We start from the raw sequence: 27,974 nt of genomic DNA on the forward strand, positions 1-27,974 counted from the left end.
TAGAATATTTAAATATCATTACTACAGGGTTGTCATCAAATGGTGGTGATGATGTTGATGTCTCTGATGTGCCAACCTGACTGCTCAATACCAAACTTGCAGGTTGTGTGATGCCATTACTTATTGTCCCTCTGAATACAATACATATAGTGTAACAAGAAACTCTATCTGACTGGCTTACTTACATGTTTACACTTGTTGGTAGGATGGATTCAAAATTTCGATAGGCTGCATTGGAAATAAGAACTGTTCTATCATCTAAGATTACACATGCAAGTCAATAAAGCTGCAACACATGGTTATTATTACATACTAACCCATTCCTCTCTTTTGAATTAGATCTCCTGGGATTACAATAGACACTAATGGAATGTTATCATTAAATAGTTTAGCTTGTTCCAACACATCTGGAGGTGGCCACAAGAGGTCTGATATATTTTCATCATTGGTCACATCAACTACTTGGACAGTTATTACTACGTAGTTGAATATTAAGAAATAAAATACTTCCAGAAATCTGAATTTTACTTACTTATGTTTTCAGCAGAAATTATCCTATTATTTGTCTGGGAAACATTCAGTGCTTTTGCCAACTGGAAACTAAATTGCTCTGCATTCTTTAACAACACTTGACCTTGTGTGCGGTTTATCTGTCAATAGAGTAAGATTGATAAAGACTTCGTTTAAGCAATACCTTACCACTTGAAGTTCTATCCATCCAGGTGTATTTGTGGTATTCAGAATATTATTATATATCTTTACAACATCCTAAAACAATGAGCACATATTATGATGTTCTTCAACCGTGTAGCTTTATTGAATAGATGTATATATGCATGCTGCATGGTGAATGGTATTACAGTTAAATCTCTACATACATTCACGAATTCTTCTTGTTCAATGGCTCCACTTGTGGTTGCAGTGCTGTATCATAGAGGACTGAGTATATAGCTACACCATTATATCTTGCATACCCTATAACTGTGTTGATTACATCTACAGTAGCTCCTAGGTCTAGTGGAAGTGCTGAAGCACCTACTGTTGGGGCAGTAATGGTGGCCAAATGGTTGACGATATCAGCTGACAGTCGTGCAGCTTCCAGTAGTTGTGCAGTGTTGACTTGTTGTGTCTAAATTGAAAAGACATTTCAAACTGTATTGTGGCTAAGATCTTATCATTCCTGCCTGCATTTGTTTCCTTATTGCATAAATGATTTTTTTCATATCAAGTTAGTAACTAGCTAAAAAGTTATATTCTTAACAATCTAATTCAGCCAAAAATATAAACACAAATTGGTTCATCTGCATTGCTATTTTGTGTATTGGTGGATGAGAAAGTAATAACTAAGTCTATGTGGCCTATAGTCATTTTATGTTGCTACTTATGTTTCCATGATAAATGCACATTTGCACTTATTTAAAATATAGTCACTTATCAATACCTGTATTGATATTATAGTATACTCATATGATCTACATGTTGTGACATTCGATGACTGCCAGTCACCAGAATCATTACAATAACGAGTTGCATTATCTGTGACAGTTTTGTTATGTAATATTAAAATATTAATTAACACTGTCAGTACTTACTGATTCCTCCAGGACATGATATGATAATATTTGTACTTGCTCCGGTGACTGGCCAAATTATACCAAAATCATCTGTTTCCATTGGGCACTGTACCTTATCTATGATTTAACATATTATGTACATAACTACACAGGTACTGTGAGTATGAGATGGGAAGTTCACAATCTCATATTAATTTTATTTCAATTAGTGTAGCTCAAGTATGTATGGTACATAGTTATACAGAAACCCACCAACACAGTGAAATGAGCCATGAAAATTTATGCATTCTGCACCAGTTATACAAGGATTGTTGTTTGCTAAGCATTCATTGATATCAACAGAACAGTATGGGCCTGTGTACCCATTACCACATGTACATCTTGGTCCAGTAGCAGTATTGTAACAAGATCCAGCACTGCCACAAGTGTCATCCATGCATTGCTCTATGGAGCAATTGTCACCACTGTACCTTGGTGGGCACTGACAAGAATAATATGTTCCATTATCATGACAGGTGCCATTGTGGAGGCAAGGAGAGTTCTCACATAAGTCCACATCAATTTCACATCCTTCTCCTTCATAGCCAGTCTTGCATATACAGTGGGGAATGGATGGATTAGTGTAGTTAGTTATACACCTGTCATATCGATCTGGACTAGTGCATGGATTTCTATTACAATATGGAACTACTTCGTCACACAAATCACCAACAAATCCATCATTACATCTGCATTCAAATCCAATAGTCAGACTGATATTTCCTCATTTTATTTGTTTGCCATTTGAACCTTCAAAGTTGTCAACACACTCCCTAGTATGGTCAGGGGGTACAGCCAAATCTAGTATTGCTAGCTCCTGCACATGTTTGATTGGTTAACCATTGACAGAATTTTCCATGATAACCAGAAAGACAATTACACTGAAAGTTGTTAGTAAGATCCGAACAACTACCACCATTCTGACACGTGACATTCTCACAGTCATCGATGTTAATTTGACAATGATCGCCAATAAATCCACTGACACAGTTACAGTGAAATGATCCATGTAGGTTTGTACATGTGGCACCATTTTCACAATGGGTGCTGTTTGTACATTCATCAACATCGGTGGAGCAGTCTTGGCCTGTGTACCCATCAGCACATTGACACACTGTGTAATATTTACCTGTCACAAAGTCTGATCTACAACTACCACCATTGTGACACTCTACACCATCACAAGGATCATAATATTATTGTGATTCACAAAATTCACCAGTTGTATAAGGAAGACACTGGCAGTATTGTTCTACTCCAACTTCTAAACAGCTTGCATTATTATGACAAGGATTTGTGGTACACTCTCGTAGCTCAACATCACAATCTCTTCCAGTGAAACATGGTACACACTTATTAAGCAGTGAGTTGATTTAAACAATAATATATATATTATTTCTCAGTTGTTTATGTCAAAATGTCCGAAGATGTTATTTGGCTTGTGCTTAAAAATAAAACAAGTGAAAAATTTGGTGCTTCACATGCTGACATCAAAACTGATATAAAGAAGATTTATGGATAAACTCTACTGTTTTGATGTCTAGTGATGAGGTTACTATCTAAGTAAAATTTGAAGTGAGTTTAGTAATCTATGGTCTTGCCTGCAGTTGTTTACTACTGATTAAACAACAAGATGGACAAAAATCAAGCCAACTTATATAGTCTTTAAATGATATGGCTTGACTGCAGCCAAAGGAAGTAATCAACATCATCCTGGAGAAACTTGTCATCATATTCTAACTATAACATACTCCTACTATAATCCGTGCAGTGAACTGCATGTAATCTTGAGGTTTCAGTACTTCATAATGACTTTTTTTTTCATTCTATATAGTATATAGTAGCCTACCTCTGCTCAGTTACCATCAGAGAGGGAAGCTGTAGGTTTAATTGTATGCATTAGCACAATAAACAGCCTGTGTCTGTAGGTCTCCATATCTAGCAACCTATATTCTGCTTGGTGGTTAGGAATTTTCTTTTTGAAGTTAAGGCTAGGCAAACTTGATTAATTGTCTCCCATCCCTCCTGCATCCTTTTTACTGCCTCTAATTTCATCATTGCTGTTATCAATCCCATGCACGCATATTTTGATGCTAAGAAGGCTGGCTATCATTTTCCAGCACAACAAATATCACTTGCATCTCAGAAACGGTGGTAAAACGCATTATTAGTTTTTAAAAGGCTTTAGCTAACCCGCTTTGTACTAACAGACAGCTTGATATGGAGTACTTTCTTCAATAATGAATAATGAAAAATGACCTCCCACCCGCATGGAAATCTGAATTTTTTGTGGATGAGAAACAAGTGATCAAGTTTGTCTGGCCTAAAGGGTAGACAGATTGGGTAGACAAATTGCTGAGCAAATTAGCTAGACAGCTAATCATATTATCACTGGTAAGAAAAGCATAATTTTATGTGACAATGCACACTGACAGTAAGGACTTTTGGCATGCGTGTCAGTACAAAATGTAGTTTAGTTTTATGTACCATCAATATGACTAACCTGATGGACATGTGCAGGTGTAGTGAAGGCCATCATCTTCACAAGTGGCACCATTATGACAAGCACAGAGTACTGCACGTCTTCGACAACTATGAACTGCCAACCAAGGAGGAGGACAGGCACATTCATGTCTCTCTTCTTCTGGTACATTAATACAAGTACCACCATTGGGACAACACATACCACTATTACAGCCATTGGATCCCACAGCACTGTGTATGGCACAGTAGTCCACATCTTCACAATGACTACCAGTGTAATTTACATTACAAGAACAGTAATAGCTTGATATACCATCTACACAGGTACCATTGTTACAATTAACACCAACACAGTCATCAATATTCTCTTCACAATTTGATCCACTAAATCCTACATCACACTCACACTGATAACCAGGTGGATCAAGACCATTATCTAAACATTTGCCATGTCCACTACATGTAGTATTACTACAGTTAAAATGGCTGACTGTGCAAAATTCTCCTCTGTAATTTGTGGCACATTGGCATTCATAGTCAGTATAGTTGGCTAGTGGCTGACAAGTGGCACCATTTCTACATAAGTTGGCTTCAGGACGATCACAATAAAACACTGAACAGTCATCACCATACCATAGAGGATCACATCTACAGAATATCAGAATATCAGTGATTTCACAGACATGCATGTAAATCATCTATAGGTGAATTATGAACAACATTTGCTTTGGTGCTAATGTCATTTGTTAAATTGTAGCCACTTCTTGGCTGCCGCTTTCTTTCTAGCATCTGTAACTTTTTCAGCGTGACTGTTTTGGTTACCTCAGTAAGTGCAATTCCTATGCTAATAGATGACTGGCAGTTGTGTCCAAATAAGGTACTCTACTGACTATTGTTTTACAAAATTAAATACTCTAATATAACACTCATTTTGATGAAATATTCTAATAGAACAGTCACAATGTCATGAATATTGGGGATAACTTTATTCATATGTTAGGGTAGACACATGGTAAGATGACTGACATTTTTGCAATAAATAGAATTAGACTAACAGGTGTAATAACCAAGAAGCGATTTTATTAGTATCCTAAAGTATATTGTATCAATGTAACTTATGTATAACAAGTGATGAATTGGTAGTTGCTAAGTTATTTTGTTGTTTAAAGCACTAACAGATAATATCAAGACACACGGTAGTGTGTCGTGCGGCCCAAGAAGCACACCCGTGAGTATATTGACAGGAAGAACGAAAACATCATTTTCATACCTTTATATCTCGGTGATCACCAATCTGATTGGAACCAAATTTGCTACACAGTTGCCCGCCAGCCAAGGGAGCCTACATTCCAAATTTGAAGGAAATCGCTCCAGCCATTTCCGAGATACAAGCTGCCAAAGTTTCGTTTTTTTTTTCTTCGTCTTTTCGCACACTTGCAAAAATTGCTATAACAAGCAAACGCGTACTCCGATCGCCTTGAAATGTGGCACACAGAAAGGGAGTCCAAAGGCGAATCCTAGCATCAAATTTGGTACAAATCCGATGAATTGTTCAGGAGTTATGACCGATTATTCGCGTAAAACAAGATCGATTTGTTGCCACGTCTACAGGGTAAACCGCTTCATGGAATGAGTTGAAAATTGCTATGTAGATGGAGTAACCATCGTAGGAGTGCCTTTTGGTAGTTTGAAAGGAATCGAGATAAAGACCATGGAGATATGACACAAAACCCAACCTGTGTCACAATTACGCGATCGATTTTTATGAATAAAAAAAGTATTCGTTTTCACGCCTACTAGGCAAACTGCTTAGAGCAATGAGCTGAAAATCGGTGTATAGCTGGAATAATCTTCATAGAAAGTCCTTGCAGTAGTACAGAAGAATCGGATTACAAACCACTGAGTTATAATTCGAAAGCCAACTCTTTGTAGCAAATGCGAGATCGAGATACTCTAATAGAACAGTCACCTTAATAGAGCATTCGGCTAATTTATTTACTCCATTATAGAATTTTATTGCATCACAAGTTATTCTGTAGGGAGTTCAGCTGCAAACAGTTAATCTTATAGACAGTTCAGCAAGAAGCAAGTCACCATGTGGAGAGTTAAGCAAATATATCACCATAGAGATTCAGAACATCACAAGTCACACTGAAGAAAGTTCAACTATAAACAAGTCATGCACCCTGTAGAGAATTCAGCTACAATTAAGTCACTGTGGAGAGAGTTCAGCTACAAACAAATTACCCTTTAGAGAGATCAGCTACAAACAAAACACTTTGCAGAGTGTTCAGCTACAACAAATCAACCTTTAGAGCGATCAGCAATGAACAAATCAACACAAATCTACCTGTAGAGAGATAAGCTAGAAACAAATCACCCTGTAGAGAGTTCAGCTACAAAAAATCACCCTGTAGAGACATCAGCTAGAAACTAGACACAATGTAAGGAGTCCAGCTACAAGCAATCACCCTGTAGAGAGTTCAGCTAAAACAAATCAACCTGCAGAGAGATCAGCTACAAACAAATCACCTTATAGAGAGTTCAGCTACAAGCAAATTACCCTGTGGAGAGATTGGCTACAAACAAATCAACCTGCAGAGAGATCAGCTACACACAAATCAACTTGTAGAGAGATCAGCTACAAACAAATCACCCTGTGGAGAGATCAGCTAGAAACTACACACAATGTAAGGAGTTCAGCTACAAACAAATCACCCTGTAGAGAGTTCAGCTAAAACAAATCAACCTGCAGAGAGATCAGCTACAAAAAAATCACCTTATAGACAGTTCAGCTACAAACAAATTACCTTGTAGAGAGATCGGCTACAAACAAATCAACCTGCAGAGAGATCAGCTACACACAATTCAACTTGTAGAGAGATCAGCTACAAACAAATCACCCTGTAGAGAGATCAGCTAGAAACTAGACACTATGTAAGGAGTTCAGCTACAAGCAAATCACCCTGTAGAGAGTTCAGCTACAAACAAACCAACCTGTAGAGCAATCAACTAGAAACAAATCACCCTGAAGAGAGGTCAGCTACAAAAAACCACCCTGTAGAGAGATCAGCTAGAAACAAATCACCCTGAAGAGAGGTCAGCTACAAAAAAATCACCCTGTAGAGAGATCAGCTAGAAACAAATTACCCTGAAGAGAGGTCAGCTACAAACAAAACACTTTGCAGAGAGTTCAGCTACAAACAAATCAACTTTTAGAACGATCAGCAACAAACAAATCAACTTGTAGAGAGATCAGCTAGAAACAAATCAACCTGCAGAGAGATCAGCTACAAACAAATCAGCTTTTAGAGAGATCAGTTACACACAAATCAACCTGTAGAGAGATAAGCTAGAAACAAATCACCCTGTAGAGAGTTCAGCTACAAGCAAAACACCCTGTAGAGAGTTCAGCAACAAAGAAACCACCACGTAGAGAGTTCAGCTGTAAACAAATCACCTTATAGAGAGTTCAGCTACAAACAAATTACCCTGTAGAGAGATCAGCTAGAAACTAGACACAATGTAAGGAGTTCAGCTACAAGTAAATCAGCCTGTAGAGAGTTCAGCTAAAACAAATCAACCTGCAGAGAGATCAGCTACAAACAAATCACCTTATAGACAGTTCAGCTACAAACAAATTACCTTGTAGAGAGATTGGCTACAAATTAATCAACCTGCAGAGAGATCAGCTACACTCAAATCAACTTGTAGAGAGATTAGCTACAAACAAATCACCCTGTAGAGAGATCAGCTAGAAACTAGACACAATGTAAGGAGTTCAGCTACAAGCAAATCACCCTTTAGTGAGTTCAGCTACAAACAAATCAACCTGCAGTGAGATCACCTACAAAAAAAACAACATCTTGTACAGAGTTCAGCTACAAACAAATTACCCTGTAGAGAGATCGGCTACAAACAAATCAACCTGTAGAAAGATCAGCTGCACACAAATCAACATGTAGAGAGATCAGCTACAAACAAATCACCCTGTAAAGAGATCAGCTAGAAACTAGACACAATGTAAGGAGTTTAGCTACAAGTAAATCACCCTGTAGAGAGTTCAGCTAAAACAAATCAACCTGCAGAGAGATCAGCTACAAACAAAGCACCTTATAGACAGTTCAGCTACAAACAAATTACCTTGTAGAGAGATCGGCTACAAATTAATCAACCTGCAGAGAGATCAGCTACACACAAATCAACTTGTAGAGAGATCAGCTACAAACAAATCACCCTGTAGAGAGATCAGCTAGAAACTAGACACAATGCAAGGAGTTCAGCTACAAGCAAATCACCCTTTAGTGAGTTCAGCTACAAACAAATTAATCAACCTGCAGTGAGATCACCCACAAAAACACACTTGTACAGAGTTCAGTTACAAACAAATTACCCTGTAGAGAGATCAGGTAGAAGAATTCACCTTGTAGAGAGTTCAGCAACAAATAAACCACCATGTAGAGAGTTCAGCTGCAAACAAATCACCCAGTAGAGAGATCAGGTAGAAGAATTCACCTTGTAGAGAGTTCAGTTACAAAGAAACCATCATATAGAGAGTTCAGCTACAAAGAAATTACCCCATAGAGAGTTCAGCTAGAAGAAGTCACCTTGTACTACAAAGAAACCATCATGTACAGAGTTCAGCTACAAAGAAACCACCATGTAGAGTGTTTAGCTGCAAAAAAACCACCTGTAGAGAGTTCAGCTAGAAACAAATCACCCTGTAGAGAGATCAGCTAGAAGAGGTTACCTTGTATATAGAGAGTTCAGCTACAAAGAAACCACCACATAAAGAGTTCAGCTGCAAATAAATCACTTGTAGAGAGTTCAGCTACAAATAAATCCCCCTGTAGAGGGATCAGCTAGAAGAAGTCACCTTGTAGAGAGATCAGCTACAAAGAAACCATCATGCAGAGAGTTCAGTTACAAACAAATCACCCTGTAGACAGATCAGCTAGAAGAAGTTACCTTGTAGATAGTTCAGCTACAAACAATTCACCCTGTAGAAAGATCAGCTAGAAGAAGCCACCTTGTAGAGTGTTCAGTTACAAAGAAACCATCATGTAGAGAGTTCAGCTGCAAACAAATCACTCTGTAGAGAGTTCAGCTACAAAGAAACCGCCATGTAGAGAGTTCAGCCTCAAAAAAACCACCTTGTAGAGAATTCAACTACAACAAATCACCCTATAGAGAAGAAGTTACCTTGTAGAGAGTTCAGCTACAAAGAAACCATCATGTAGGGAGTTCAGCTACAAAGAAACCACCATGTAGAGAGTTAAGCTGCAAACAAATCACCCCGTAGAGAGATCAGCTGGACGAAGTCACTTTGTAGAGAGTTCAGCTACAAAGAAACCATCATGTAGAGAGTTCAGCTGCAAACAAATCACCCTGTAGAGAGTTCAGCTACAAAAAAATCAGCCTGTAGAGAGTTCAGCTAGACGAAGTCACCTTATAGAGAGCTCAGCTACAAAGAAACCATCATGTAGAGAGTTCAGAGTTCAGCTACAAAGAAACCACCATGTAGAGTTTAGCTGCAAACAAATTACCTGTAGAGAGTTCAGCTAGAAACAAATCACCTTGTAGAGAGACCAGCTAGAAGAGGTCACCTTGTAGAGAGTTCAGCTACAAAGAAACCATCCTGTATATAGTTTAGCTACATTTCAAGTCAACCAGTAGAGAGATCAGCTGCAAAAAAATATCCTGTGGGGAATAATGGGCATGTAATAAATATATGTATATAATTTGTATAATTACTAATAAAATCAAAAATAATTGAAGTATTAAAAATCTTCTTTAAGTTCTTTTCTTCTTCCTGTGGTAAAGAAAAAAACACATGGGTTAAAAAAGCCCCAAAGCCAGCCATAAGCCGGCTTTGCAGTATACAAATACAAAAAGAAGTGATATCTAATCAAAAACAGCTAAGCTGTAAAAAAAGGTGCGGCCCCCAAAAAGGCCATGGTGAAAAAAGATGTGAAATCCAAAGTGGCGGCAAAGAAATGGCTGTGATGGTAGGTTAATGGTTACATTTTAATAATGACAATTCAGGTGAATTTTGTACCGCTTGATCTTGGCACCAAATTCACCTGAATTGTTGTTATTAAAATTTAACCATTAACCTACCATCACAGCCATTTCTTGGCCGCCACCTTGGATTTCACATCTTTTTTACCATGGCCTTTTTGGGGGCCGCACCTTTTTTTACAGCTTGGCTGTTTTTGATTAGATATATTATTACAGATGATATAATACACTATATAGTGTGGCGCTACTTCACATATTTTGAAGACAGTGATGTGGTCTTGCATTTGCTATAAGCTATAGATATGATATTCATCGCCGTGCCTTTCAGACAGTAGTAGTCTACTTTCATATGGTCACACAAGAGTATTATCTTTCACGCAACCATTAAGGTAGTGACATAGGTGCAGCATATGCAGCCGAGCTGTGAATTAGAAGCTTAAAATGCAACATACATGGTTATATACAAACTGCAGAATTTGCTGCCCTCTGCTATACAATTGCTATATATCATATTATGTGAAATAATCAAGATTTTAAATTCTGCTAGGATTTTTGTGGTTAAAAATGAATAAGCTATAGTTAGTTAATGGGTTAATTGGCCAATTAAATTTTAAATTCGTGGAAAGGTTTTGCTCACATGTATAGAGAAAGGCAAGAGAAAGGACTAGGACCAAAAAGATGCCATACATGAGACTAGGGAAATTATTGAATCTTCACTTGTTCACCAATGCAAATATTTACAACACACAGCTAATCCTACCAATGCTACAAACCACTTTCTCATGTCTCTGCACACTAACTTAATGTTTAGATTGGACCTAAGAATGGATACATAACTAATGACAGTGGAGAGCCTTTGATGGATTTAAAATTACTGCTGAATTTTTTACTGAGCCAGTAGCAAATTGATTTAAGGTTTGTTTATTTGTCCATTTTAATAGCTAGCACTGCTATAAGGGCATGCAAAGATCATGTAACATAATGTAAGGTGCTTACTGCAAGCTGCAAAATATCTACGTATATTATAATTTTATGGTATAACTTAAGTATGGGGAATTGCCTCTCACTATTCTAGTATTGATAATTATATGACATTCTTCTATCATATTATATGAAATAATTATAAATTCTGTCAAATTGTTTGTGGCAAAAATAAAAGAGTTGGTCAGCTAATAGGTTAATTGGTCAATTATACATGAGTGAAAACATAGTTTTAAAGTCGCTGAAAGTATGTATGAAGAAAGACAAGAGAAAGAACTGGGCCAAAAACTAGTCTTTGAAGTGCCACATGAGGCCAGTGAAACTAATGAATATTCACTTGTTCACTGATACAGACAATTGCAATGACATCTTACCCTGTCAGCAAGTTCAACACTACAAACCACTTTCCCATGAACGTCTCTACACAGGTGCAGCAATAAGTGGAAACTAAGAATGGATATAGTACCATAGTTGTGTAGTTATCAACTTGTGGAGCCTTCAGTACATTGATTGGGTTTTGATACACACTGAGCTAGTAACATATTTATTTATCCACTTAAATAGCTAGAAGACATGCATGCAGAATACATGTAACATGATGTAAGTCAGTTCTAAATATTTACCACAAACTGATAAATAGAAACTGAATAAATGGTGGGTCACTGCAACTTAAACATGGCATGAGAATGATGGACCTCCAGTATTGAGATGCCTACGATGACGATGATATACAACAATGATTGATTTTAGTTAATACTTCAAAGAGGGGCTTCATAACTTCACTTGTGTTTGTCAATTGAAAAAAAAGTTAGAATGATCTATTACCATGGATCCTACGCAGCTATTCGAGGAACAAGGATTACTTTGTACTAAAAGATTGTATACAATAATCTCAATGAGTATGATCATTCTTGGAATAGGTAGTTATTAATGTCTGGACCTTTGTAACATGAAGCTGCACATAGCAATGTATATCATTAATGTGGTATATACCTTCCCAGGCAAACTGATGGATTATGTCTGGAAAAGAATCTACCACAGAAGACAATGTGGTGACCACATTATGTGAAAATCAAGACACACGGTAGTGCGTTGTGCGGCCCAAGAAGCCGGCACGCCACACCGAGAGTATATTGACGGGTTCCGGTAGAAAGAAAACATGGTTTTCACACCTTTGTAGCTCCGTGATCCTTCATCCGATTGGAACCAGTTTTGCTGCAAAGGTGTCTGCCAGGTAGACCACCCCACATACCAAATTTGAAGAAAATCGCCTTAGCCATTTCCCAGATATTAGTGCCCAAAAGTTCGTTTTTATTTCTTTGTTTTTAAAAAAAGTTTTTTCTTCGTCTTTTGAAAAATTGCTATAAAGTACAAACGCGTATTCCGATCGCCTTGAAATTTGGCACACATAAAGGGAGTCCAACGACGAATCCTAGTATCAAATTTGGTACAAATTGGTGAATGGTTCAGGAGTTATGATTGATTATTCGCGTAAAACAAGATCGATTTGTTATCACGCCTACAGGGTAAACCTAGTCTCGCGTGGCCAGACTGCTTTTTCTCAGCACGGCGCTTATCGATTAAAATTATAAGCGCCTGCTCGAAAAAGGCGCTTAGGCGCTTTTTCGAGCAGGCGCTTATAATTTTAATCGATAAGCGCCGTGCTGAGAAAAAGCGGTCTGGCCACGCGAGACTAAGGGTAAACCGTTTCATGGAATGAGTTGAAAATCGGTTTGTGGATAGATCAACCATTGTAAGAGTGCCTTTTGGTGGCTTTAAAACAATCGAAATTAAGATCATGGAGATATGACATGAAACCAAAGGTGCTGGTCACTGTAAAGTGTTAATAATAATAATAATAATAACATTTGCACGATCGAGATTCGTGAATAACAAGTTGATGTTGTGCTACTTCTAAAACCAGGCGCCATGCAGCTAGCTAACTCATCTGGAATTAACTATAGACTGTATATACTACTATGAATTAACCAACTATATATTACTACTTTACAATAGGGTAGTTTTGGATTGTGCAATAATATTATTAGCTAATTCTCGTATTTCGTAATTCATGAAATATTCATAATTCGTTCAATTACGTTGCTATGCACTGCAAAGGAAGCGTTTGGTAAACAATCCGCTTTTACCAACATATTACGCACAAAACTATCTTCTAAACTGTTTTATAGTGTGACTAACGTGTTTTTTCCCACAAATTCTCTCGACAAAGCCTCAAAGCTGCTCTTCATTTTCGTTCGCGTACGTAAGGGATACGCCCCCTTTCAACTCGAAGCGATAGGCTATTCCTGGTAGTGTACGAGGCCTGCACCGTTGTTTTTCAGTTGCTAAATGCCTGAAAACCTCAAGGGGAAGGTAGTCTGAGGAAAGTCACCACACCCGTATTTCAGTCCGCCGAAAAGAAACCACCTCAGAGCAAAGTTCACCTGTGCAGAAGTTTAATACAGACTTCATTTCACTTTTACATCTTACGTAAAAGCTGCTTTTACCGTTATTAAACGATTTGCTCACGTGGGTGCGTACGGACAAACATAGATAGGTAGATAGGTACACACACACACACACTTTTACGAAAAACAAGTTGATGTTGTGCTCAGGGCCGCCCACAGGGGGGGGGGGGGGGGGGGGGCAACTGGGGCATTTTTCCCCGGGCCCCAGCCTGAAAGGGGCCCCAGGAGGCCCCATGAAGGGCCCCCTGAATTCCTGTTTAAAAGATCGATATACTCTAATAGAGCAGTCAGATCTAAATACTCTAATAGAGCAGTCACAGTATTCTTCAGAGGAGCAGTGTAGCAAGCTTATAGATAAGGAGATATGGTTGGTGATGGGTAGTTATTGCCATTGCCAGCAGGTTGTGACCTTTTTTTTTTTTTTTTTTTTTGGTCTTCACCTTACAATAGCGATTTCCAACCTACCAATTTTTCACACATATTTTTGCTACTTAAATTATACACCTTCAATAAACGTTTCACAAGCTGTCGTTCCAGTAAATGGTAGCCAATGCTTCGTACTTTGTATTGCACTTTACTGGATTAAAATCCATGCGGTATTTATTGAAAACAGCAAATCAAAGTTTGAGAAATAAAAATCCCCCATAGGAAGCCCATACAAATAATTGCGTACGTAATTCTAATTGGAAGAATGTGGCACCTGTGATAGCCGAAGTTTCCGAGTGTTTCCGCGTGAATCTGCTGCTGATGAGGACGAAGAAAGTGGTTCTGGGCAAACCGTATATTATGCTGATTTCGATTTTTCCATGTGTTTTTTGATTGGAGGACGATTGATGTTGGATTACGATGGAAATATGGCCCTTTTAAAGGTAAATCGCCATCTAACAGTGCTCAGAATTCAGCATTACAATCACCCTGGGCTTCAAGGCACCCCCCTGCATCGATGCAAGTACAGTTTGAAGGTGAGCAGTTTGTTGTCTTGCGCGGAATTGCAAAATAAGGTTCAAAGTTGAGCATAATCTGTTCAAAAGTGGAGACTGGCATGTGATACCAACCTTACATGGCTTCACACGTACCTGTTGTTATATTCTGGTGTGTTTACTGCTGTTTTGATCCATTTTATAGCAGCTTCAGTGATTGTAATTTTGATCAGAAACTATTTATAATTTCTCTTTGTAGTACAGTGATGTCATTGTGTTATATAATAATTATCATCCTTAGTGCTTACAATGTGACAAATAAAGCTGAACAGTGTCCAAACAAATGTATTTTTAAAATAATGTTGCTCTTACTTTGTGTTATCTGATTGTCATGTTTCCGAAGTACGTGTTAATTGCGACTTGTGATGCCAGTACTTGCCATTTATAAAATATTACCGATTTTTCTAGTTAGTTATCCTTGAAAATGCATTAAGTACCTGTGTATATATATTTAGTATTACATAATACACAGTTTTATTTATGCATCACTTGCTTTATTCATGTAATATTCTGAGTGGTCAGTCTACAAGAAGTGGTCACTTTTGAGAGGTTTTACTTACTTCATATGCTGTTCTTCATAAAATAGATATGTGGTGAAAATTTCATGTCGTTATTAGTTTCCTATCTAGATTTATGACACTTTGTATATTGTGTTTGGTGCCATGCAATATACATAAAAAGCATTGAAATGCTGTACACAAAAATCATCACACTGTCAACTTCTTTTCCTTATATCTTTTGATAGGAACCACTGATTGAGGTGGGGTTTGTACTAAAATGACCCTGACAAAATGCACAATATTGTTCATACCAATGAATGTATGGAATGTTAATTATTTAATTTAGTTGGAAATCCCTACTTACAACTTGGGTCAAGGGCCCTACTTTAACTCTTTACCCTGGGCCCCTTAATTTCTCTGGGCGGCCCTGGTTGTGCTACTTCTAAAAACCAGGCGCCATGCAGCTAGCTAACTCATCTGGAATAACTATAGACAGTATATACTACTATGAATTAACCAACTATGTATTACTACTTTACAATAGGGTAGTTTGGGTTGTGCAATAATATAATTAGCTATTTCTCGTATTTCGTAATTCATGAAATATTCGTAATTCGTTCAATTACGTTGCTATGCACTGCTAAGGAAGCGTTTGTTAAATAAACCGCTTTAACCAACATAGTACGCACAAAACTATCTTCTAAACTGTTTTATAGTGTGACTAACGTGTTTTTAAACCAGGCGCACGCCCACAGCCGGCCGAAGGCCGGCTGTGGGCGTGCGCCTGGTTTACTGAAATTGTTTTCGTAAAAGTGTGTGTGTGTACCTATCTACCTATCTACCTATGTTTGTCCGTACGCACCCACGTGAGCAAAATCGTTTAATAACGGTAAAAGCAGCTTTTACGTAAGAAGTAAAAGTGAAATGAAGTCTGTATTAAACTTTTGCACAGGTGAACTTTGCTCTGAGGTGGTTTCGTTTCGGCGGACTGAAATACGGGTGTGGTGACTTTCCTCAGACTACCTTCCCCTTGAGGTTTTCAGGCATTTAGCAACTGAAAAACAATGGTGCAGGCCTCGTACACTGCCAGGAGTAGCCTATCGCTTCGAGTTGAAAGGGGGCGTATCCCTTACGTACGCGAACGAAAATGAAGAGTAGCTTTGAGGCTTTGTCGAGAGAATTTGTGGGAAAAAACACGTTAGTCACACTATAAAACAGTTTAGAAGATAGTTTTGTGCGTAATATGTTGGTAAAAGCGGTTTATTTAACAAACGCTTCCTTAGCAGTGCATAGCAACGTAATTGAACGAATTACGAATATTTCATGAATTACGAAGTACGAGAAATAGCTAATTATATTATTGCACAACCCAAACTACCCTATTGTAAAGTAGTAATACATAGTTGGTTAATTCATAGTAGCATATACTGTCTATAGTTATTCCAGATGAGTTAGCTAGCTGCATGGCGCCTGGTTTTTAGAAGTAGCACAACATCAACTTGTTTCCCACAAATTCTCTCGACAAAGCCTCAAAGCTGCTCTTCATTTTCGTTCGCGTACGTAAGGGATACGCCCCCTTTCAACTCGAAGCGATAGGCTATTCCTGGCAGTGTACGAGGCCTGCACCATTGTTTTTCAGTTGCTAAATGCCTGAAAACCTCAAGGGGAAGGTAGTCTGAGGAAAGTCACCACACCCGTATTTCAGTCCGCCGAAAAGAAACCACCTCAGAGCAAAGTTCACCTGTGCAGAAGTTTAATACAGACTTCATTTCACTTTTACTTCTTACGTAAAAGCTGCTTTTATCGTTATTAAACGATTTTGCTCACGTGGGTGCGTACGGACAAACATAGGTAGATAGGTAGATAGGTACAAACACACACTTTTACGAAAACAATTTCAGTAAACCAGGCGCACGCCCACAGCCGGCATTCAGCCGGCTGTGGGCGTGCGCTTGGTTTAAAAATACTGTATTGTCACAACTTTCTAGCTACTCTGTACTCCAAGATTCTTTTACAATCTCATTCTGTTCCTGCATCATGGTGTCAGGGCAAAACTATACTACTGTATAAGAAAGGTGATGCTAGCCTTCCTGAAACTTTTTCATCGTATATTATCACTACGCTTAGAGAAGTTTGTTTTAACAAACAAATTGCTTTCCATCCAAAAAGGTTTTCTTTTTTGAATCAACAGCACAATGGAGCACATCTTTAGTATTGACTCCCTGTTAGCCAATGTTAGGTCTTCCAAGAAGCCCATTATTATGTCTTTTCTGGACCTGAAAATGCTTTTGGTTCAGTTTGCCATCAGTACCTTTTCGATATTCTACAATACTTGGAGCTACCATCTGCTTTTATTTCATATATTATCAGTTGCTATTCTCATCTCTGTGCCTATGTTTTTACAGCTGATTGGAACACAACAATATTCCAAATTAATAGGGGAGTGTTCCAGGGAGGTCCACTGTCTCCCCTTTTGTTTAACCTAGCTATCAACCCATTGTTTGTTTTCCTGTCAAATTCAAAACATTGTGGGTACTCTGCTCTGTTATTTGCTCCCCATTCAACTGATTTACCTATGCCTGGTGTACCTATTTATGTTTTTTGGTCTGATTCTTCTACAGACTCTCCTGCTGGTTGGTACAGAGCTAATGTCACCTGCTATCATTGTGATGGTTCCTGTAGTTTACATTATGACAACGGTGATATAGAGCCGTCAGTTGATTTACATACTGTTGAGTAGTGTTTTGCTGGTCGTTACCGTAAGAACTTTCGAGTCGATAAATCGATTAACACCCAACCTTCAGCTTCTGTTAGGGCAGCTTCTGCTGAACCAAAGACTTGTTCCTCCAAAGTTCACAAAGCAACAGGTTTTGCTGATGATTTGACTGTCATTTCTAGTAAAGTTGACTCACATCAATAAGCTCTTACTTCATTAGTGCTGAAAGCTGCTGACATCTGCTTTGAGTTTCAACCTCCCAAATGTTTATCCCTTTATTTTAATAGCCATCGTGTCGTGCCCACTACAGAGTTCTCAATGTCTACTGGTAACAGGGGCGGATCCAGGAGTTGGCAAGGGGAGGGGCACAAACAGGCTAAGTTTTAAGTGGTTGGGGAGAGCCAGATTCTCTAGTTCAGTGCTGCATTTTTGAAGTAGCAAATAATCACCTCTTAGTAGTGTCTCACTGTTGATTTTTGCCATTTTGGCCTTTTCAGATAGTTGTAAAGTCTTACAAGTTGTTTAAAGGCCCTGAATGTCTTAAACAACTGCGACGCGATAATTATTTTAGAGGCGCTTAGTACGTACGAAGGTGCTGAAAGACATTTCACGGCTAGTTTGACTTTGGTTCGCTTTGGTTTCAGGTGAATTTGTAATAAATACTAGTAAAATGTGCATATTTTCATGAGTTTCTTGGCCTGACACAGGGGTCCGACACGTATGGAATCTAGCATTAAGCAGGATTCAAATCCTTAAATCTTGGATAAAATCCTTTAAATCTCTAAGACTGAACCAATTTTTAAATCTTTAAATTTCTTGAAATTCCGTAAATTTTTGTATTTTATTCCTCAATTCTCCGTTTATTCTTTGTACAAGATCGAGATACTCTAATAGAGCAGTCAACTGCAGCAGTTGAAACTATTCTAATAGAATATTCATAATGTTAAACAGATATTGAAGAAGAAAAAGCTAAAATATAATTCAGAATTATTCAAATTTAGTAGATCTTGCACTGCTATTCTGTAATTAAATACTTTGCACAATTGTAGTGGTTTATTTCAATGTATTTCAAAATATTTGAAATACATTAAATCCTGGTCAAAATCCCAAATCCCTGCTAAAGTTTTACAAATATTGAATCTAAGGTCTTCGTGTTGGACCCCTCGGCCTGACAAAGTTTAGTAGCTATTTTAATCAGAAGTATGGCTGGCTCCTCCACAAGGTTAGGGAGGGGGGGGGGGGGGGGGGGGGGGAGCATTTGCCCCAAATGCCCCATCCTGGATCCGCCATTGGGTAATACTATCAATATCTGTAGTATTAACTGTACGAAATTTCTAGGCAAGACAATTGGTATTTCTCCCACTACTACTCGTAAGCTGGCCTCTGACAACATCAAACAGCAAATCTTATTGTATATCTCCAGCGTATTGACAACTGTTCTATTAGAGGGGAATACAAAGTGTGGATCCTTAAAAACTTTGTTACATCTGTACTTCACTTTCATATTGCTGTGGAGAGGCTTACAGTGTCATCCATTCAATCTGCTCAATCATCTGTGCTGAGGTTTGTGAAATAGTGGCTAAATTTACCTTGTAATTGCATTCCAGGAACTGTTTTCCATCCTGATGTTTTAGACCTTCCTTTTTTGCCTCATCTGAAGGAATCTGCTAAGCTATCTTATATCCTGGCTGTTGAACACTCTGTTGACCCAATTATTGTTGAATTGTGGCATTCTCTCTTGTCTGATGTCTTTCAGGATGCACCAGATGCTGTTTTTGATGCTCTTTCTGCTGCTAAATCTTCAGTTTCTAATAGCCATTCCTCTACTTTTAAAAGCAAGGCTCGTACCAGTTTACGGTCCTCTTATGTTCGCTATTGGAATTCCACTCTTGAACCATTGACCGTACAGAATAAATTCCTGGATATAGTCTAGTTACCCTAGAACAAAATTTTCCCTTGTGGAAGAGATTAATGTATGGTTTACCTGAAAAGCAACTTTCTTTCTTATTGCGTGCCGGTTGTGACACCTTACCAACACCTATGAATCTGGCTTGCTGGAATATAATCACTAGCCCAGTTTGTACCCTTTGTCACTGTACTCAACCAACAACTAACCATATTTTAACTTGGGTGACCTGCAGTTCGATTCCTGGGGCTGGAGGGATTTTTTTCCTTACTTTGGCCCCTTTTTTGTTACACCTTTTCAGCTATAAGTCACTAAGTCTAAGTCCTTGAAATTAGGTTAGGTAATCCTAAGGCTGCAGCACATGTTGCTGCAGACCTTCAGTGCTGGTCACTGTAAAGCATTAATACAATAAATACTTTAGGATTAAGGAAGAAAATCCATCCCTCCTGGAGGGGACTGAGTGTGGCCCCGACTAGACATTGGGTGACCTGCAGTTCGATTCCTGGGGCTGGAGGGATTTTTTTCCTTACTTTGGTCCCTTTTCTGTTACACCTTTTCAGCTATAAGTCACTAAGTCTAAGTCCTTGAAATTAGGTTAGGTAATCCTAAGGCTGCAGCACATGTTGCTGCAGACCTTCAGTGCTGTTCACTGTAAAGCATTAATACAATACAATACAAACTGGTTGTTCCATTGCACTTGGTCAAGGCAGATACACTTGGCGTCATGACTCTGTTCTGCAGGTTCTTGTTCGCAACTTTAAGAAGGATTTACCACCATGTTATAAGATTTATGCAGATCTTCCTGGCTACCAGGAAAGTGTTAGTCCCCCAAGTACTATTCCACCTCATATTACATCTACTTTAAGCAGACCTGATCTCGTGGTAGTTTCCACAGATTCCATTGCATTATTAGAACTCTCTGTAGTTGCTAATACTGAACATCACCTTTTAGCTGCAAGGAACTTTAAGGCCACTCCAATTGGTAATTATGTTTCTGGTCCACCGCCCGCATCCTTTTCTACAGAAAGTGAATTTTCAGAAATACATAGGGAATATGCCCGCATCAGATTTTTGAAAAAGCTGGATTTCAGAAACAAATATTGGGCTGCTACAAACATGCTAAATCTAACTACTTACGTGTCACTATAATGTCTTTTATCAGTGAAAACCTGCTGCGTGCAAGAAATGGACAGCATAGTACTGATCGATATACTCTAATAGAACAGTCAGTAAATTACTCTAATTGAGCAGTCACTTCGTCGGTGCTTTGTTGCTGAATTCCGCCCGCCCGCATCTAAAACTAAACTTTAGATGACCAGAAGCATAAAACCAAATTGGAGTGGCCTAAAGAAGATCGCTATAGTTCATTACTGACTGACCTTCAACAGGCTGGATTTTCAGTTAATCTTGTGACAATTGAGGTTGGCTGTTTGGGCCATTTCATGCCACAGACTGTCTCTAAACTAAGCGATGTATGCCATCTATAGTCTGGCGCCGCCCGCTCCTTCGCATAAAGTAAGGGTCTGGTGAAATACAGATACTAAATCATTTCTAGCGCCCAGATTCGGCGCTAGTCAATTAGTGCATGCCAATGACGTTCACACAGAAATCGCCTTGGCAACACAATGCTTTTGTTCGAATTGAAGTGCAATTATCTGACGTAACAAGCATTACGTGCGCTGTCTAATTGAATTCCTTTTGAAATGATTAGGTATTTGTATTTCACCAGACCCTTACTTTTTGCGAAGGGGCGGGCGGCGCCAGACTATGCCATCTACCGAAGAATACTATTCGTTGTATTCTTCAGCAAGCAGCTCGTGTTGCAATCTCCTGTTAATACAGGATCTTTAACTCCCGTGCTTCCACTACTTGGGATGTAGTTGATCTGTTTACCTGTTGAGAAGCCATGTATAATTGTTTAGTTTTGTATGTAGTTTATTTTTTTGGTCTTGCCAGGGTTCCATACTTTTTAGTAATAACTTGGTAACCCTGAGACTGGACTCCTGACCCCTTGTAATTATTTGTTCATATAATTGTCAATTATTATGACGTTTATCTCCCAATAATTTTCACGCCTACCAGGCAAACCGCTTAGAGCAGTGAGCTGAAAATTGGTATGTAGCTGGAATAGTCATCTTAGAAAGTCCTTGTAGTAGTACAGAACAATCCCTCCTCATTTTATTCCAATGACAAGATCCACCAGACTATATCACCCACATCATTTTATTCTACCAAACTCATCCACCTATTCATACCAACAGAGCTTTTTCTCCAGATCAATTAAGGATTGGAACAACTTACCATCTTCCATCATTGAGAGCAACAATATTGACTCTTTTTCAGCGGAACTGCAAACATTTGTATTTGTATTTTAAAGATAAAGGCTTATGCCTGTACATCCATAAACAAAATTAATTATGTACTTAGCTATTCTAATTACTATACAAAATCAAATAAAGAATTACTGTACTGTCTGTCCTGTAGTGTCTGTCCAGCAGTGCTTTAAAATCATTGACTGTGGGAGAATCAACAATAGATTGGGGTAATGAATTCCAGTCATTGATTACTCTGTTACTATAAAAATTAGATCTTGTATACGAATTAGTGTGATGTTTGAATAATTTCCTTGGTGGGGTCTATTCTACGGAACGGAACGGAACGGAACGGAACGGAACGGAATGATGGACTAAACTGCGGAACGAAATGCTTTCTCAGATTGAAGCTTGCAGCTTACCATTGCTGTACAAGTTATCAGTGGCACTTCCAACAGGTAATCAAACGTACCCCAAGAAAGATAAAACGAATTTAAGGATCGATTGTGGGTTCTTGTTGGTTGTCATTAGTAACGAAGTACTAATTGTGGGAATAGCTGACTCAGTGTGTTCATCTTCGGATATATCAAGTAGGGAACTTAATGCATGACTTGTTTTTACTAGTATGTGAGTTATTTTTACTTACTTGACTTTAGAATGTACAGTCTGAGGCCCAGCCTTTCTAATCGGCATAAATCAGTATGTGTATAGCTACACTACAAAGGAAACAAGTATGGTGACAAGCTGAATCAACTCAGTCTAAGCAGAATCTAAAGGAATTTTGTGCAGTGTGTGAGGAGTAAACATTCAGATACCTCAGGGAGGCTATATTGTGTGAACATCAATGATTCATTAACAGAGTAGTGGACTATTGTCAGATATCTCAGCCTGAGTGCTGAGTTGAATTCTGGATGGGGTCTATTTTACAGAATGGAATGCTTTCTGAATCAACTTGCAGCTTGGCTAGCTGCTATCATTGCTGAAATTGCATTTTATCAGTGGAACCTCCAGAAAAATGGAATAGGATAATTATAAAACATTAATTAAGTGATTGTTTAGGTAATCATGACTTTATTCAGTCTAATAAACAGATTATATGGTTGATTGAGTGAGATATCACTTTCAGAATGTTCAGACGACCAGTGATGAGATGCATGCATGGATTCATTGAATTTTTGTTGTGGTTGGAGACATTAAATATCCAAAAGCAAACTTTCTTTATGTTTTCTCAATTTTGAGCCTGTATACAAATAATTGAATTTTCCTTGTCAATAGAAACCCTAGAATAAGATGGGAGAGAAACTTATCTTTGTTTACCTATACTGTACAACCAAGAGTTCGTAATACTGATTTGTATGGGAGAGTGTCTAACTCTTAGTATGGCCTGTACAAACACCCTGCATAAAGTTCACCTTTCATCAAATCAACACCTTTACTGGGGGATAGAAAACTGTTGATTAGTGTTGCTGAAGAAGGTAATGCCTTTGTTCTGAAATAAGGCCAAGGTGTTACTTTAAGCAGGGTGTTGGTGAATGCATTCAAGTTAGACACTCTCCACCTTATTATGAACTCTTGGTACAACTTCAAAGGAAAATGAAGAAAACATACAGACGAATCAATAAAATCACTACAGTAAGGTGAATTACAGACTAGTGAGATCTTGGTTAATTAACAACAGTGGTTGGAGATTAAGTGTGGTAGCTTCTTGTTCTTGAATATGTTGCAAAGTGGAAGTACAAATCAAAATGGGATATCAATTTCATTATGAAAAATTTGTATACATAAATAATCTAACATTACTATTTCATTTGTCCTCCACTTAAACATGCTACAACAGTACTAGTGTCAGTACATTGGCAGTGAGTCTACCTTGAAATTTCAACTCTAGAGTAGATCCAACACAGGACAGCCCGCACTGTAACAAATACATGTGATCCCATTGTAATTTCATGGACCAGCTGGACTGGGAATCACTTGAAAATAGATGAACAAATTTAACCTGTTTTGTTTGAAGTGAAGCATGTGAAATGTTACACTAGGATTCTTAGGTGGTATGTAATTAATGTGAGTGTTCCATTTCAGGTCCGACTAGATACATTGAAATTACACACACATCCTGGTCCAAATCACGTTTGCCTGGTGGCTACGGGCATGGTTTCACATGCGGCTTATAATAGAGATTTGGCTGATCTTGGAGTTTTGGCATTTAGCCTGATTCAAGGCTAGCAGTCAGACACATCCTTGAATTGTGCAACAGATAAAATCAGCTCACTATTGAATACGGCATTAGTCCACTGCACCAGCTGTTAATATATAAACAACTCCATGCATACACTTCAGTGATGTTTGCAGAATATACCCTCCTTGCGGTCTGCCAAAATATTTGCTCCTCACACACTGCACAAAATTCTTCAAGTTTTAATTCAGCTGGCTCTTTCCTGTTACCAGTATCTTCCTGCTTGCTTTATTTATACACTGACTTATGACTTGAAAGACTGGCCCAGACTGTTTTCTAAAGTCTAAATAAGAAAAACAGCTCACATAAAGTTCCCTTCCGTATGGATGAACATCACTGATACAGCTCAACCCACAATAATACTTCGTTACTAATGACAACCAACAAAAACCCACAATCGATCCGTTAATTCTTTTATCTTATGTTTAATCACCCACTGGAGATGCCACTGCTAACTTATAAGGGAAGTTTCAGCAATGGTAAGTTGCAAGCTTCAATTTGAGAAAGCGTTCGTTCCGTGGTTTAGTCCATCATTCCGTTCCGTTCCGTTCCGTTCCGTTCCGTTCCGTTCCGTAGAATAGTCCCCACCAATTTCCTTGTGTGACTTCTTGACATTATATGGAACTCAATAACTGTAATCTTTGTAACTACGTAGCTAATTTCATTTATGATTGCTTTTTTCCTGAGCATATCAGCTGTGCTGTCTGTTCAGTAACAATAATAATAATAATAGTAATAATAATAATCGGTTTACAAACCACTGACTTATGATTCCAAAGTCAACTCCGTGTAGCAAATGCGAGATCGAGATACTAATAGAGCATTCACGTAGTACATGACTTACTCCATTATAGATTGCAAGTTATGCTGTAGGGAATTCAGCAGCAAGCAGTTAATATTTTAGACAGTTCAGCTACAAGCTAGTCACCTTGCAGAGAGTCCAGCTACAAAGAAACTATCCTGTGGAGAGTTCAGCTACAAACAAATCACTCTGTAGAGAGTTCTGCTACAAGCAAATCACCCTGCAGAGAGTTCAGCTACAAAGAAACCATCATGTAGAGAGTTCAACTGCAAACATATCACCCTGTAGAGAGTACAGCTACGAAAAGATCACCCTGTAGAGAGTTCAGCTAGATGAAGTCACCTTGTAGAGAGTTCAGCTACAAAGAAACCACCATGTAGAGAGTTCAGCTGCAAACAAATCACCCTGAAGAGAATTCAGCTACAAACAAATCGCCCTGTAGAGGAATCAGCTGGAAGAAGAAGTTACCTTGTAGAGAGTTCTGCTACAAAGAAACTATCATGTAGAGAGTTCAGCTGCAAACAAATCACCTGTAGAGAGTTCATGCAGCTAGAAACAAATCACCCTGTAGAGAGATCAGCTGGAAGAGGTCACCTTGTACAGAGTTCAGCTACAAAGAAACCATCATGTAGAGAGTTCAGCTGCAAACAAATCACTCTGTAGAGAGTTCAGCTAGAAGAAGTCACCGTGTAGAGAGTTCAGCTACAAATAAACCGCCATGTAGAGAGTTCAGCCTCAAACAAATCACCCTGTAGAGAATTCAGCTACAAACAAATCGCCCTGTAGAGGGATCAGCTAGAAGAAGTTACCTTGTAGAGAGTTCAGTTACAAAGAAACCATCATGTAGAGAGTTCAGCTAGAAACAAATCACCCTATAGAGAGATCAGCTAGAAGAGGTCACCTTGTAGAGAGTTCAGCTACAAAGAAACCATCATGTAAAGAGTTCAGCTGCAAACAAATCACCCTGTAGAGGGATCAGCTAGAAGAAGTCACCTTGTAGAGAGTTCAGCTACAAAGAAACCATCATGTAGAGAGTTCAGCTATAAAGAAATCACCATGTAGAGAGTTCAGCTAGAAGAAGTCACCTTTAGATAGAGAGTTCAGCTACACAGAAACCATCATGTAAAGAGTTCAGCTGCAAATAAATCACCCTTAGAAAGATCAGCTAGAAAGATCAGCTAGAAGAAGTCACCTTGTAGAGTGTTCAGTTACAAAGAAACCACCATATACAGAGTTCTGTAATAAATACATGTATTATATATAATTTGTACATTTACTAATAAAATCAGAAATATTTTAAGGATTTAACATCTGCTTCATCTTTTCTCCTTCCTGTGGTAAAGAAAAAAAAGATAGGTTATACAAATACAAAAAGAAGTGAAATCTAATCCAAAACAGCCAAGCTGTAAAAAAAAAAAGAGTGCGGCCCTGAGAAAGGCTATGGTGAAAAAAGATGTGAAATCCAAGGTGGCGGCCAAGAAATGGCTGTGATGGTAGGTTAATGGTAAAAATTTTAATAACGACAATTCAGGTGAATTTGGTGCCAAGACCAAGTGGCACAACATTTGCCTGAATTGTTGTTATTAAAATTTTTACCGTTAACCTACCATCACAGCCATTTCTTGGCCGCCACCTTGGATTTCACATCTTTTTTCACCATAGCCTCTTTCAGGGCTGCACTCTTTTTTTACAGCTTGGCTGTTTTGGATTAGTTATTATATAGGCTGGCCAATTCATTATGTTGATTAAAATAAACAGTTTATATTTCTTTAAATATTTGCTGATTCATATGAGAGTTTATACCACTAGTATGCCAAGTAAAGTTTTGTGGTTGATGGTTATGTAAGCACTTTGAGTAATTTATAGCAATGGCTATAGCCTATAGTAAAGTAGTTAAGAGACAGCAGGAGATTATATTACATAGCTAAATGAGTATATATTCAACATAATTCAAGCGATCAATAGTAGTGTACATAAATAATTGCATGGTCTGGCAATCATAATATCCAAAGTTCTCCCCTGCTGTGTTTGGCTGATGCAATATTAATTTCGCAGAAAAAGAAATTGTATTGTGCTACTTTACTTGGCTTTGTTCAAGGGCTGGATCACTTGTATGTTATCTCAGCTGAAAACATGGCTAGAATTTTGGTTGATAACTAGCTAGTGTCTGCATAACAATTCATGCAAAAATATTTTACAGTATTGTGTGAAAAAGTTAGACTTGCCCCACTTAGCTAGCTTTGATTTGAGGGTATTGTACTACTGCAGCATGCATTATAACTCGACATAAAGGTAAGTAAAATGTTGAATGTATATAGTATGTTCATCATTAGCAATGTACAGATGCATAATGGAGGTTTGACTTAAATCATTGTGCACAAGTTATTTATACAATTTATACAATTCTGTCTCATTTATAGCTACCACATGTGTTGACAGTGTAAACTATATGTGAATGTTTACACAGCAAATTAAGGCAATGAATCACGTATACATGAGATATGCAAAGAGCTAATAGTATTTTGCATACTGGCTGTTTGCATATGACACTTACTGGCAAAAGCTGCTTGTCTCAGTGTCTGAACTTGCTATTGAACATGATCCATGGATGCATGGAGGATCACACGTATACAAGAACATGCCGCGGGCTGTAGCTACAAACACAACAAAGAATGCATCAAGTAATAAAATCATAACCGCATACGCGTATAGCTGTATAGCTACATGTAGCCAAATCCTACCTATTGGTGGTAAGACCACCAGCACGAATATCAGTGAAGGATACATCTCCGCAGTAATGACTAATACAGTTGGTAGTGGGAGACGGTGCCCTTTTATATCGCTACACATAAACCTTTCATGACATGTCCCGGAAGGGGCGGGCGCCGCGAAACCTTTGGTCATAGTGTATGCTCTATTAGAGTATTTCTGCTTCAACAGTCTGCAGCAACTTGC

At 38.3% G+C, this 27,974-nt stretch overlaps 1 protein-coding gene across 1 annotated transcript; it reads right to left on the bottom strand.

Annotated features, from left to right (window-relative positions):
* Positions 1-880: 880 nt before the first annotated feature.
* Positions 881-27,806, bottom strand: LOC136266471 (fibropellin-1-like). Its single transcript, XM_066061486.1, has 9 exons — positions 27,786-27,806; positions 27,574-27,607; positions 4,117-4,488; positions 2,743-2,784; positions 2,454-2,700; positions 1,827-2,212; positions 1,593-1,691; positions 1,442-1,536; positions 881-1,129 (listed from the first exon to the last, which is right to left on the bottom strand). The coding sequence occupies exons 1-9, from the start codon at positions 27,804-27,806 to the stop codon at positions 881-883; spliced, it is 1,545 nt and encodes a 514-aa protein (XP_065917558.1).
* Between the last annotated feature and the right edge of the window lie 168 nt (positions 27,807-27,974).

This window comes from Dysidea avara, chromosome 9, assembly GCF_963678975.1.
Source record: "Dysidea avara chromosome 9, odDysAvar1.4, whole genome shotgun sequence".
Classification (NCBI taxonomy): Eukaryota; Metazoa; Porifera; class Demospongiae; order Dictyoceratida; family Dysideidae; genus Dysidea; species Dysidea avara.

Coding starts and splice junctions, on each gene's coding strand:
- LOC136266471 (XM_066061486.1), bottom strand. CDS start 27,806: ATGTATCCTTCACTGATATTC. Junction 4,489..27,573: donor GAGACAAGCAGCTTTTGCCA/GTAAGTGTCATA, acceptor AGTGTGATGTAG/GATTTAGTGGATCAAATTGT. Junction 2,701..2,742: donor TAGATCAGACTTTGTGACAG/GTAAATATTACA, acceptor ATGGGTACACAG/GCCAAGACTGCTCCACCGAT.